This window comes from Ammospiza nelsoni, chromosome 14 (assembly GCF_027579445.1).
Source record: "Ammospiza nelsoni isolate bAmmNel1 chromosome 14, bAmmNel1.pri, whole genome shotgun sequence".
Classification (NCBI taxonomy): Eukaryota; Metazoa; Chordata; class Aves; order Passeriformes; family Passerellidae; genus Ammospiza; species Ammospiza nelsoni.
Window position 1 is genome coordinate 17301309 of NC_080646.1, and position 12513 is coordinate 17313821.

At 59.6% G+C, this 12513-nt stretch overlaps 1 protein-coding gene across 3 annotated transcripts; it reads right to left on the minus strand.

Annotated features, from left to right (window-relative positions):
- Positions 1-2714: 2714 nt before the first annotated feature.
- Positions 2715-10051, minus strand: PML (PML nuclear body scaffold). Of its 3 annotated transcripts, none has more exons than XM_059482235.1 (7): positions 9302-10051; positions 8015-8785; positions 5435-6012; positions 4721-4758; positions 4355-4447; positions 3924-4113; positions 2715-3363 (listed from the first exon to the last, which is right to left on the minus strand). In XM_059482235.1, the coding sequence occupies exons 2-7, from the start codon at positions 8617-8619 to the stop codon at positions 3185-3187; spliced, it is 1683 nt and encodes a 560-aa protein (XP_059338218.1). In that variant the 5' UTR covers positions 8620-8785; positions 9302-10051; the 3' UTR covers positions 2715-3184. The 3 variants fall into 3 exon arrangements, with proteins under 3 accessions (XP_059338218.1, XP_059338219.1, XP_059338217.1); XM_059482236.1 differs by having other exon boundaries at positions 2715-3273; positions 8015-8788; XM_059482234.1 differs by having other exon boundaries at positions 8015-8788.
- Between the last annotated feature and the right edge of the window lie 2462 nt (positions 10052-12513).

A 12513-nucleotide genomic window follows, 5' to 3' on the forward strand; every position in this document is an offset into this window, starting at 1 on the left:
CTTTAGGATTGCTGCTGTGGGATTGGGAATAACGTCCCGGATCCGTTGGGATTGCTGCTGTGGGAATGGGAATCATGCCTTGAATCCTTTGGGATTGCTGCTGTGGGATTGGGAATAACGTCCTGGATCCTTTAGGATTGCTGCTGTGGGATTGGGAATAATGTCCGGGATCCTTTGGATTGCTGCTGTGGGATTGGGAATAATGTCCTTGTTTTGGGATTGCTGCTGTGGGATTGGGAATAATGTCCCAGATCCTTTAGGATTGCTGCTGTGGGATTGGGAATAATGTCCGGGATGCTTTGGGATTGCTGCTGTGGGATTGGGAATAATGTCCCGGATCCGTTGGGATCACTCCCCGTCCCACCCTTCTCCCTCTTTTCCATCCCCTCTCCCGTCCTCTCCCTCCCCTCCCCCTGGCCCTGCAGTGCCACCACCCGCGGGTGGCCGAGTGACATTTGGGGGACACGCAGAGGGGCCGGGTGGGCACGTGCCCAATGGCGGTGTGACAATGGCAGTGACACCGTGTCCGTGTCCCCGGTGTCAATGTGTCACAGTGTCACGGTGTCACAGGGTCACCATGTGAGTGTCACAGTGTCACAGTGTCTCAGTGTCACAGTGTCAGCGTCACAGGGTCAGTGTCACACAAATCAGTGTCACAGGGTCACCATATCTGTGTCACAGGGTCACCATGTCAGTGTCACACATATCAGCGTCCCTAGTGTCACTGTGTCAGTGTCACACATATCAATGTCACAAGGTCACCATATCAGTGTCACAGTGTCACCGTGTCAGTGTCACACATATCAGTGTCACAAGGTCACCATATCAGTGTCACAGTGTTGGTGTCCCTGTGTTGGTGTCCTCAGTGTCACAGAGTCAGTGTTGCCAATGTCACACGTTTCAGTGTCACAGTGTCACAGTTGTCAGTGTCCCCAGTGTCACCAATGTCACAAGGCCAGCATCACAGTGTCAGACGTGTCAGCGTCCCCAGTACCCCCATGTCAGTGTCACCAATGTCACACATTTCAGTATCACAGGGTCAGTGTCCCCGTGTCGGTGTCCCCAGTGTCACAGAGTCAGTGTTGCCAGTGTCACATGTTTCAATGTCACAGTGTCACAGTTGTCAGTGTCACCAATGTCACATGTGTGAGTGTCACACGTGTCAGTGCCACCAGTATCACCATGTCAGTGTCACCAGTGTCACTGTGTCAGTGTCACAGGGTCACAGTGTCAGTGCCACACATGTGAGTGTCACAGCATTAGTGTCACACGTGTCAGTGTCACCAGTATCACCATGTCAGTGTCACCAGTGTCACCGTGTCAGGGTCACAGGGTCACAGTGTCAGTGTCACACATGTGAGTGTCACAGCATTAGTGTCACACGTGTCAGTGTCACCAATGTCACCATGTCAGTGTCCCACTTGTCAGTGTCACAGGGTGTCCCCAGTGTCACACGGTCAGTGTCACAGGCTCAGTGTCACCGATGTCACACGTTTCAGTGTTACAGCGTCGGTGTCCCCGTGTCGGTGTCCCCAGTGTCCCCAGAGCAGCGCCAGCCCTCGAGCCGCTGTGCAAGGGGGACACCTGGTGGTGGCACTGCCTTGTCACAGCCAGCCCCGCTCGGCGACACCGCCCGCGCCGCGACACTGCCATCCAGCGCCACCTGCATGGGGACACGGGGCACAGCAATGACACCTGCATGGGGCCACCCAGTGCCACCTCCATGGGGACACTCAGTGCCACCTGCATGGGGACACCCAGTGCCATCTGCATGGGACACTCAGTGCCACCATCTCCAGCATAACCTGGGAAAAGGGGTTGGGATGGGGATTTTGGGGTGCCTCTGTGTCCCCGCATTCCCCGGACAATGTCACTTTTGGGGACATCCTTGAGGCCAAGGGATTCCGGAATTCCCAGCTCCAACTGGGAACCCCAGGGCCAGGATGGGTACAGGGCTGGGTGCCACCCACAGGCTGGTGTCCCTGTGTCCCCAAGATCCTGGAAAAGGGATCCCAATCCCGGCTGGCGGCTTGGGACTGGGTGGGGACAGCCGTGGGAGCAAGGAATGGGAATTTAATCCATGAAAAACATTCCTGGGGTGGGGAACCCCAAAATTGGGATTGGGGAATCCCAAATCCAGCTGGGATTGAGGCAGGAACACACAAATCCCAGGAATTTTGGGAGCCCTAAAAGTGGGATCTGGGAACCCCAAATCTGGCTGGGATTGAGGAAGGAACACTCAAATCCCAGGAATTTTCTGAGCCCCAAAAATGGGATGTGGGAATCCCAAATCCAGCCAGGACTGAGGCAGGAATGCACAAAGCCCGGGAATTTAATCCATGGAAAACATTCCTGGAGCTGGGGTGTCCCAAATAAAAAATGGGATCTGGCATAAAAGCAGAGCCCTGAATTCATTCCCTGTTTTCCCTTGGGACAATCCCACATCGTTTTCCTGGGAAATGGAAATTCCATTTCCCTCTTTTCCTGGATTTTTGTGGGAACGTGGCTGGAACAGGCTCCTCCACTCATGGAATGTGAGAATTTTATCCCTGGGATCTCTCCTTGTCCTCGGGAATTTCTCCTGTCCCTAAAATGCCAGGATCAGTGCCCAGAGCAGGGAGCTGGGACAGGTTTCACCTCAGAATTCCCAGGTTTTCCCTCTGCTCAGGATTGTTTGGGAAAAGCAGAGTGGGAAGAAGAGGAAGAAGCTGGAATTTTATCCCAAAGCAGATTTATTGAGGGGAGACATAAAAAAACTGGGATTTTAAACCCTCATTACACCAGGAAACTAACCCCAATCCTAATCCCAATCCCAATCCCAAGGAATTCCCAGCTCCAAGTGCTGATGGGGGATCCCAGAGGGGATCCCACCTTTGGGATCATCTCCCCACCTTTGGAGGGGTTCGGGAACGGGATCCGCCAGCACAGATCCCAACTCCCATCCCAAATTTTATTTTGGGATCAATCCAGACAGGATTTAAGAGGAAAACAACATTCCCAGGAAACCTCAAAGCATTGAAGGAGAGACCCCATCAGATCCAGGTGGGATTTGGGGCCGCTCCGGAACACCAGAGCTCAGTCCAGGAATAAATTTGGGATTGGTCAAGAAGAGGAAAGTCCAAGCAGAAATCCGGGTATGGGAGGCCGGGAATTGCGGGATGAGGCCGGAGGATCCCGTGGGATGTCAGCACGGGGGCGGCTCCGGTGTCACCGTCACCACCACGGTGTCCTCGTCGCTGTCGTCAGAGCTGCAGATGATGATGCTGCCGCCCTCTGCAAGGGAAATCCCCAAAATTCCGGATCCCACGGGATCAACGTTCCCCAGCTTTGCACCAGGAACCAACCAGAGCGTGGGGGCAACCCCTGGAATGGTGGTGACCACGTGGATCCTGAATTTCAGGGATCCCTCACCCCGTGGATCCCCCATCCCAATGATCCTTCACCCCATGGATCCTTCACCCCATGGATCCTTCACTCCATGGATATTGAATTCCACAGATCCTTCATCCCATGGATCCTTCACCCCATGGATCCTTCATCCCATGGTTCCCTCATCCCACAGATGCCTCATCCCAATGTTCCCTCACCCCATGGATCCCTCACCCCATTGATCCTTTACTGCATGGATACTGAATTCCACAGATCCCTCATCCCAATGATCCCTCATCCCATGGATCCTTCATCCCATGGATCCTTCATCCCATGGATCCCTCACCCCATGGATCCATCATCCCATGGTTCCCTCATCCCAGTGTTCCCTCAGCCCATGTACTCCTCATCCCATGGATCCCTCACCCTACAGATCTGGATCCTCCCACCCTTGGTCAAGATTCTCATGGAACGAGGGCACAGAAAGGCCGGGAATGATCCCATAGGATAAGGAAAAGCAGGATAGCAGGGACAGTGACATTCCCGGTGCCCACCTGTGTCGCCGGCACGGACGCAGTTGTGCCGCGAGGTGGAGGGGCCGGGCTCCGTCGGGAATTCCCACTGGGATTTGGGATGGCTGGGGCCCGGCTCGTGGTCACATTCCAGCTTCAGGAGTTTGGGAGACACCTGGCTGCCCCTCTCCATGCTGGGCAGCGGCCGCTTCCAGCAGGGCAGCGGGAGAGGCTGGAAAAGCAGGATTGGGATTGGGATTGGGACTGGGGTGGAATTGGGACTGGGGTGGGATTGGGATTGGGATTGGGATTGGGGTGGGATTGGAGTGGAGTGGGACTGGGATTCGGGTGGGATGGGGGAGGGATTGGGATTGGGGTGGGATTGGGATTGGGGTGGGATTGGGGTTGGGATTGGGATTGGGATCTGGGATGGGATTGGGGGGGGTTGGGATTGGGATCCCAGCGGATCTCACCTGGTTGGGACAGAGGGACCTCACCTCCTCCACGTGGATCTCCTCCAGGCTGGGGGAGATGCTGCGGGGTTTGGGATGGGTTGGATCCTCATCCTGCAGGAAGAGCGGGGAGTTGGAACGTACTTGGGCACCAGTGGAGGGGCGGGAACACCCTCGGGAATGGGGAAACTGAGGCACGGAGGGTTTGGGATGGGTCTGGGGGCTGTTCCCGTGGTCTTGCCATGGTCATGGAATTCCCCAGGGATGGAGCAGTGCCTGGTGGGATGTGGGAACTTGTGGGGGAGGAAGCCCTGGAATTCCCCAGGGATGGGGAGGGAAAGGAGAGGTGCAGGTTTGGGATGGGGCAGGAGCACCCCGATGTCTCACCAGGTTGTTCTCCAGGCCCACCTCGACCTCAAGGACATCTGGGGATGAAGAAAACCGGGATGAGACCCCAAGCTGGAGCCTCCAGCGCCAGGAAAATCCCGTCTGGCAGCTCCAAACCCCTTTCCTCTGGATTGGGGTGGCCCCGGGGAGGCTCCAGGGAGCTGGGAATGAGCATCCCCAGAGCCACCAGGATTGGAGGACACCCAAAGGGCTCCACAAAAACAACTGAGCAAATACCGGCTCTGGGGGGTGAGGAGCTGGAGCAGGGAAATGGGAGAGGAGGAGGAGGGGAAGAAGGAGAAGAAATGAAGAAAAATAAGAAGGAGGACGAGAAGAAGGAAGGAGAACAAGGAGAAGAAGGGGGAGAAGGAGGAGGAGGAAAAGGAGAAGAAGGAGAAGGAGAAGGAGAAGGAGAAGGAGAAGGAGAAGGAGAAGGAGAAGGAGAAGGAGAAGGAGAAGGAGAAGGAGAAGGAGAAGGAGAAGGAGAAGGAGAAGGAGAAGGAGAAGGAGAAGGAGAAGGAGAAGGAGAAGGAGAAGGAGAAGGAGAAGGAGAAGGAGAAGGAGAATCCAGCGCTGTCCCTGCTCACCGAGGGCACTTTGCAGTCCAGCCCAGAGCTCCCTCCCCAGCCCGGCCCAGCCCAGCCCAGCCCAGCCCAGCCCAGCCCAGCCCAGCCCGGCCAGGCCCGGCCCGGCCCAGCCCGGCCCAGCGCTCACCCGGCCGGCCCGTGACGCGCTCCACCAGCGCCCGCAGCCGCGCCCGGCACTCGGCGAAGTCGGGCGGCTCTCGGAGCTCGGGGGGCTCGGGCGGCCGCAGCCGCCGCAGCTCCAGCAGCGCCGCCTTGACGAAGGGCTGCATGTCCATGAGCTCCTGCTCGCCGCCGTAGCGCCCCAGCCTCTCCACCAGCCTCTCGGCCGCCTCCAGCCGCAGCAGCGCTCCCTCGGCCCCGCTCAGCTCCTCCGCCAGCGCGCTCCGGCCGCGCTCCGGCCGCGCCTCCAGCAGCGCCCGCAGCTCCTCGGCCTCGCTGCGCACCAGCTCCTGCAGGCGCTCGGCGCTGGCGCGGACGCGCTCCCGCAGCCGCTCCCGCTGCTCCTCCCGCCGCGCCGCCTCGCCCCGCAGCCGCCCCAGCGCCGCCTCGAAGGAGCGGCGGAGGCGATGCAGGTCCCGGCGCAGCGAGCGCAGCTCGTCCTGGCGGCGGCGGCTCTCGGCGCGCAGGTCGCGGAAGGGAGCGTGGCGAGTGTCCAGCAGCGCGCACGGACAGCACAGAGCCCGCTCGCAGCGCGGACAGTAGATGCTGGCAGGGACACACGAGGGGCGTCAGGGAGCGGTGGCAGCAGGGACACGCGCGGGGGGACAGCGGGGAGATGCTGCGGGGTACCGGGATTGGCTCCCGGGATGGGGGACAGGGACACGGAGCCGGGATGGACAGCGATGGACAGGGGTCAGTTGATGGACAGGGGCCAGGGATAGACAGGGGTCAGCGATGGACAGTAGTCATGGATGGTCAGGGATGGACAGAGGTCAGTGATGGACACAGGTCAGGGAGGGACAGGGGTCAGGGAGGGACAGGGGTCAGGGATGGACAGCGATCAATCATGGACAAGGGGTCAGTGATGGACAGGAGTCTGGGATGGACAGGAGTCAGTGAGGGACAGTGGTCAGGGATGGACAGGGGTCAGTCATGGACACCGGTCAGCAAGGGATAGGGGTCAGGGATGGACAGTGATCAACAATGGACAGGGGTCAGTAACAGACAGGGGTCAGGGATGGACACTTGTCAGGGATGGACAGCGGTCAGTCATGGACACGGGTCAGGGGTCAGGGAGGGACAGTGATGGACAGGGGTCAATGATGGACATGAGTCAGTGATGGACACCAGTCAGCAATGGACATGGGTCAGGGATGAACAGGGGTCAGGGAGGGACTCTGGTCAGGGATGGACAATGATGGTCAGTGATCAGGGATGAACAGGGGTCAGGGATGGGCAGGCGTCAGGGATGGAAAGCAGTCAGCCATGGTCAGTGGTCAGCAATGGTCAGTGATGGTCAGTGAACATCAGAGGGCAGGGATGGACAGGGGTCAGTGATGGTCAGTGGTCAGTGATGGTCAGAGGGCAGGGATGGACAGGGGTCATGGATGGACACTGGTCAGGGATGGTCAGTGGTCAGTTATGGTCAGTGATGGTCAGCGATGGTCAGCGATGGTCAGTGCCCATCCCAGGACATCCCAGGCCATGTCCAGTCCTCTCTGGAGCCTTTCCCCAAATCTCCGCTGGAGCTCCCTGGGCCCCCCGGGGTCTCTGTGGGGTCACTGCCATCAGTCCCCAATGGCAGAGCTTTGGGGACAGGAGATTTGGGGACGGGACGAGGTTTGGGTACAGGATGAGATTTGGGGACAGTGTGAGATTTTGGGACAGGATAGATTTGGGCCCATCCCACTCCGGCACATTCCAGACTGGAGCATCACCCCCAAACCTCCTGGAGCAGGGCAGGATTTGGGGACAGGATGAGATTTGGGGACAGTGTGAAATTCAGGGACGGGATGAGATTTGGAGACAGGACAAGATTTGGGGCCAGGATGATTTGGGGCCAGAATGAATCTGGGGGGCAGAATGAGTTTTGGGAAAAGGCAGGGGGCAAGGTTTGGGGACAGCATAAGATTTGGGTATGGGGGACATTTGGGAGTGCAGTGAGATTTGGGTACAGGATGAAATTTGGGGACAGGAGGAGTTTTGGGGACAGGGTAAGGTTTGGAAACAGGGTGAGATTTGGGAATGGGATGAGATTTGGGGCCATGGCAATGTTTGGGGATAGGCCAAGGTGTGAGGACAGTGTGAGATTTGAGGACAGGACAAGGTTTGGGGATGGGACAAGATTTGGGGACAGTATAAGTTTTGGGGACAGGATGAGATTCGGAGACAGGATGAGATTTGAGGACAGGATGAGGTTTGGGGATGGGATGAGATTTGGGGATGGGCTGAGATTTGAGGACAGGACGAGGTTTGGGGATGGGATGAGATTTGGGGACAGACTGAGGTGCAGGGACAGTGTGAGGTTTGGGGATAGGACGAGGTTTGGGGACAAGATGAGATTTGGGGATGGGATGAGATTTGGAGATGGGACAAGATTGGAAAACAGGACGAGGTTTGGGGATGGGACACGATTTGGGGACAGGACGAGGTTTGGGACCAGGACAAGATTTGGGACCGGGACAAGATTTGGGGCCAGGACAAGATTTGGGGCCGGGATGAGGTTTGGTCCCACGCCCCCATTTGAGGCTGGGCACGGCGCTCCCACCTGCACACGCGGCTCTCCTCGGGGTGGCTGTCGCTGGAGCAGAAGAGGCTGCAGGAGCCGCGCGTGTCCTCCAGGAACTGCCGCGCCGAGCCCGCCCGCAGCTCCTCCACCCTGCGCACCCGGTGCTCCTTCTTCTTGTGCCACCACTGGTGCTCCTCCAGACACCGCCCGCAGAAGAACTCCTCGCAGTCCGAGCACCACACCAGCGCCGCCTCGGCGCGGCAGCGGCTGCAGCCGGGCCCGCCCGAGCTGCGGATCTGCCGCCAGAGCTGCAGGCGGCTCCGCAGGTTGCAGAAGAGCAGGTTATCCACGGCCGCAGCGCCCGTGGCCGCCTGGCAGCGCGGGCACTGCTTGGTGTCGCTCAGGCAGCCCGGGCACAGCGTGTGCAGGCAGCGCAGCAGCCGCGGCTGCGCCGAGTCCTGCCCGCAGCCATCGCACCGCAGGAACTGGAAATCTTCGTCTTCATCCTCATCCTCGCCCTCCGCCGCCGCCGGGCACGGGGGGGAGGCGGGCGCGGCGGGGCCCGGCTCTGGGTGAGGCTCCGGTTCCGCTTCTGGCTCCGGTTCCGTCTCCATCTGCGGAGATGCGGGGTTCTCCCGTGGCATGGAGGAAGCTGGGGCTCGGCCCCGTGATTCCCGCTCGGGGTTCTGCTGTCCCGCCCCTCGCAGGTTCCTCCCCGAGCTCTCGGCCTTCCTGGAATTTGGGATTTCCCAAGCGCCGGTGGAAACGAAAGCAAAACGGTTTCGGTGCCGCCGCGGCCACCGCCCCTTCCTGCTTCGACAGAGGGAAAAGTGGGAACACCCCGGCAACGACCCTAAAACCTCCTTGGCAGCGACCCCAAAATCCCCCCGGCAGTGACCCCAAAACCCCCTAGGCAGTGACCCCAAACCTCCCGGGCAGCGACCAAAAAACATCCCGGCAACTCTGTCCCCAGCACCAGCCCTGTCCCCAGAGGTGTCCCCAGGGGTATCCCCATCCCTGTCCCCATAGATGTCCCCAGTCCTGTCCCAGGAGGTGTCCCCAGAGATGTCCTCCTCGCCACTCGTCACTCCCAGCTCAGCAGCGCGCACAACCCCCCCCCGTCCCCCCAATAAATATTTGGGGGGCCAGAAAAAGGAAAAAGCCGGGACCCCCTTCCCAGCCGGCCCTACAAACGCACCCGCCCCCTCTCCCCGGGCAGGAACCGCCCGCGGGTCCCCCCGTGTCCCCCGGTGTGTCCCCGTGTCCCCCTGGAGGCTCCGGTTTGTTCCCGTGTCCCCCGGTTTGTCGCCGTGTCCCCCCCGGTACCTGCGGGGTCGCGGCGGGGCCGGGAGCGGCGGGAGGAGGAGCGGGGAGAGGGCGGGACAGAGGGACGGACGGACAGAGGGACGGACGGAGGGACGGACGGAGGGGAGACCGGGAGCTGGGGGGCGGTGCCGGGGGAATCCGGGCGTGCGGGCACCGGGGGGATGCGGGATCGGGATTGGGATCCTGGGATGGGGATTTTGGGATTGGGATTGGGATTCTGGGATTGGGATTGGGATTCTGGGATGGGGATCGGGATATAGGACCGGGATGGGGAATGAGGATGGGGATATGGGACCGGGATGGGGAATGAGGATGGGGATATGGGACCGGGATCGGGATGTGGGACCGGGATCAGGATGTGGGACCGGGATGTGGGATCGGGATGGGGTTATGGGATCGGGATGGGCGTTCAGGGACCGGGATGGGGATGTGGGATCGGGATGAGGATGTGGGGTTGGGATCGGGATGTGGGAACTGGATGGGGACGTGGGATCGGGATGTGGGACCGGGACCGGGGTAGGAATGTGAGATATGGGACCGGGATGGGGATGCGGGATCGGGATGTGGGACCGGGACCGGGATGGGGTTGTGGGATCGGGATGGGGATTCAGGGACCGGGATGGGGATGGGGATGTGGGACCGGGATGAAGTTGTGGGATCGCCGTGGGGATGTGGGGTCGGGATGGGGATGTGGGATGGGGATGTGGGATGGGGATGGGGACGTGGGAGGGGGATTCAGGCCCCGGGAAGGGGATGTGGGATCAGGATGGGGATGTGGGAGGGGGATTCAGGCCCCGGGAAGGGGACGATCCCGGCCCCGGGAAGGCGCTGCCGGTTCCGTGGGGGCGGTTCCGGTGTCCGAGCCCCGCCCCCGCCGCTCCGGGCCCGCTCCGTCCCCATTGTCCCCGCGGTGGGGCCGCGCCAGCCCCGCCCCGTCCCGAGGGACATTCCCGGCCCCATTCCCACCCCAATCCCGGCCCCATTCCCACCCCCCGACACGCAGAGGGTGGCACCGCCACAAGGCCGGGGCGGGGATTTTGGGGACAAAACGCCGCCCCTGTTATGGCCGCGGTGCCCCGGTCCCAAATCCCCGCGTTCCCGGATCGGGATGCGCTCACCGGGCCGGGATTTGGGATCGGCTCCGCTCCGGCGCTGTCACATGACGGAGCCACCAGGAAGCGCCGCCGCTCCTCTTTCCTGTCCCCAAGCCCGCGCTGGCGACAACGCCACCTCGCCAGTGTCGCCAGTGTCGCCAGAGCGGGGCCGGGACCGCGGGAGGATCCCGGAGCTCCGGGGAATTTGTCACCTGAGGTGGCACCTGGGGTGGCACCGCTCGGGTTTGTCACCTGAGGTGGCACCGCTCGGGTTTGTCACCTGAGGTGGCAGCGAAAAAACCCCAAAAGATTTCATCAGTCCTCAGCCCAGCTGACCCCAAAGCTCATCCTGGTGTCCCTGGAATGTCACCAAGCCCAGATGACCCCAAACTCTGTCCCCAGTGACCCCAAATCGTCCAGTGCCACCACCCCAACTGACCCCAAACCCTTTTGTGGTGTCCCTTAAGTGTCACCAACCCAAGTGACCCCAAATCCTTGAATGTCACCCTGATCCCCGGTGACCCCAAATCCTGCCCTGGTGTCCCTTAAGTGTCACCAAGCCCAGGTGACCCCAAACTCTGTCCCCAAGGTGACCCCAAATCCTCGAGTGCCACCGCCCCAGGTGACCCCAAACCCTCCCACGTTTTTCCTCAGTGTCCCCAACCCAAGTGACCCCAAATCCTCAAGTGTCGTTCTGACCCCGGTGACCCCAAATCCTGCCCTGGTGTCCCCTGAGTGCCACCACCCCAGGGCACCCCAAAACCTCAAATGTCATCACCCCAGGTGACCCCAAACCCTTCTGTGGTGTCCCCTGATTGTCACCGCCCCGGGGGACCCCAAACCCCACCCTGGTGACCCCAAGTCCTGCCCTGGTGTCCCTGGAGCGTCCCCAATCCTGGGGAACCCCAAATCCTCGAGTTTCACCAATCCCAGGTGACCCCAAGCCCTTCTGTGATGTCCCTTAAGTGTCACCAGCCCCAAGTCACCCCAAACCCTGTCCCAGTGACCCCAAATCCTCGAGTGTCCCCCTGACCCCAAACCCTTCTCTGGTGGCTCTGGAGTGTCCCCAGAGCTCATCCTGGTGTCCCTGAAGTGTCACCAGGCCCAGGTGACCCCAAACCCTTCTCTGATGTCCCTTAATTGTCCCCAACCCGAGTGACCCCAAACCCCATAAGGGTCGGGATCGGGATCCTGGAATTCCCTGGGATTTGCCCCTGGGGCAAATTTGGGGTCCCATTCCCAACTCCAAAATTCCCAGTTTGGGAATCCCAGAATTCCTGGCCATCCCATGGGATCCTTCTTGGGAACAGCAGGGTCGGGATTGGGATCCCGGAATTCTGTGGAATTTGCCCCATTTGGGGTCACATTCCCAACCCCAAAACCCCCCAGTGATCTCATGGGATCCTCCTGTTCCCGGCTGGAATTCCCATGGAAACCCCAATCCAGAGCAGGAAATCCTTGCTCTGGGGGGAATTCCCAAATATTCCCAAATATCCCAAAGGGGATTCCTGAAATTCCCAAGAAATCCCAAGAGATCCTGGGAAATCCACCCCAAAGGAATTCCCAAGGATTTGGAGGGGCTGGAGAGGAAAATCTGGGATTGGGAAAACTGGGAATGCTGGAGTCCCAAATCCCACTTTGGGAAAACTGGGAATGCCGGGATCCCAAATCCCACTTTGGGATTGTGAAGAATGGGAATTCTGGGATCCCAAATCCCAGTTTAGGATTGTGAAGAATGGGAATTCTGGGATCCCAAATTCCACTTTGGGATTGCGCAGAATGGGAATTCTGGGATTCCAAATCCCAGTTTGTGACTGGGAAAAATGGGAATGCCGAGATCCCAAATCCCAAAAATCCCGTTTTTCCCAGAAAAATTCCAGGACCCCCAAATCCCAAAAATCCTTTTTTTTTCCTGGAGTTTTGGCCCATGGAAAAGGGGGGAGAGCTCAGAATTTCCACTGGGATTTGGGATCAGCCTTTTTCCAGCAGGAAAAGGAGGAATTTGGGATCCTGGATGGGATTTTTCCCAATTTTTACTGCCTTTGGAGCTTCCTGATCCCAAAAATCCCAGGAATCCCTCTGGAATCAGATCCCCCCTCCTCCAGCTGGGATTTTTTT

Coding starts and splice junctions, on each gene's coding strand:
- PML (XM_059482235.1), bottom strand. CDS start 8,619: ATGCCACGGGAGAACCCCGCATCTCCGCAGATGGAGACGGAACCGGAG. Junction 4,448..4,720: donor TGGGCCTGGAGAACAACCTG/GTGAGACATCGG, acceptor CTCTTCCTGCAG/GATGAGGATCCAACCCATCC. Junction 3,364..3,923: donor CGTCCGTGCCGGCGACACAG/GTGGGCACCGGG, acceptor CCACCATTCCAG/GGGTTGCCCCCACGCTCTGG.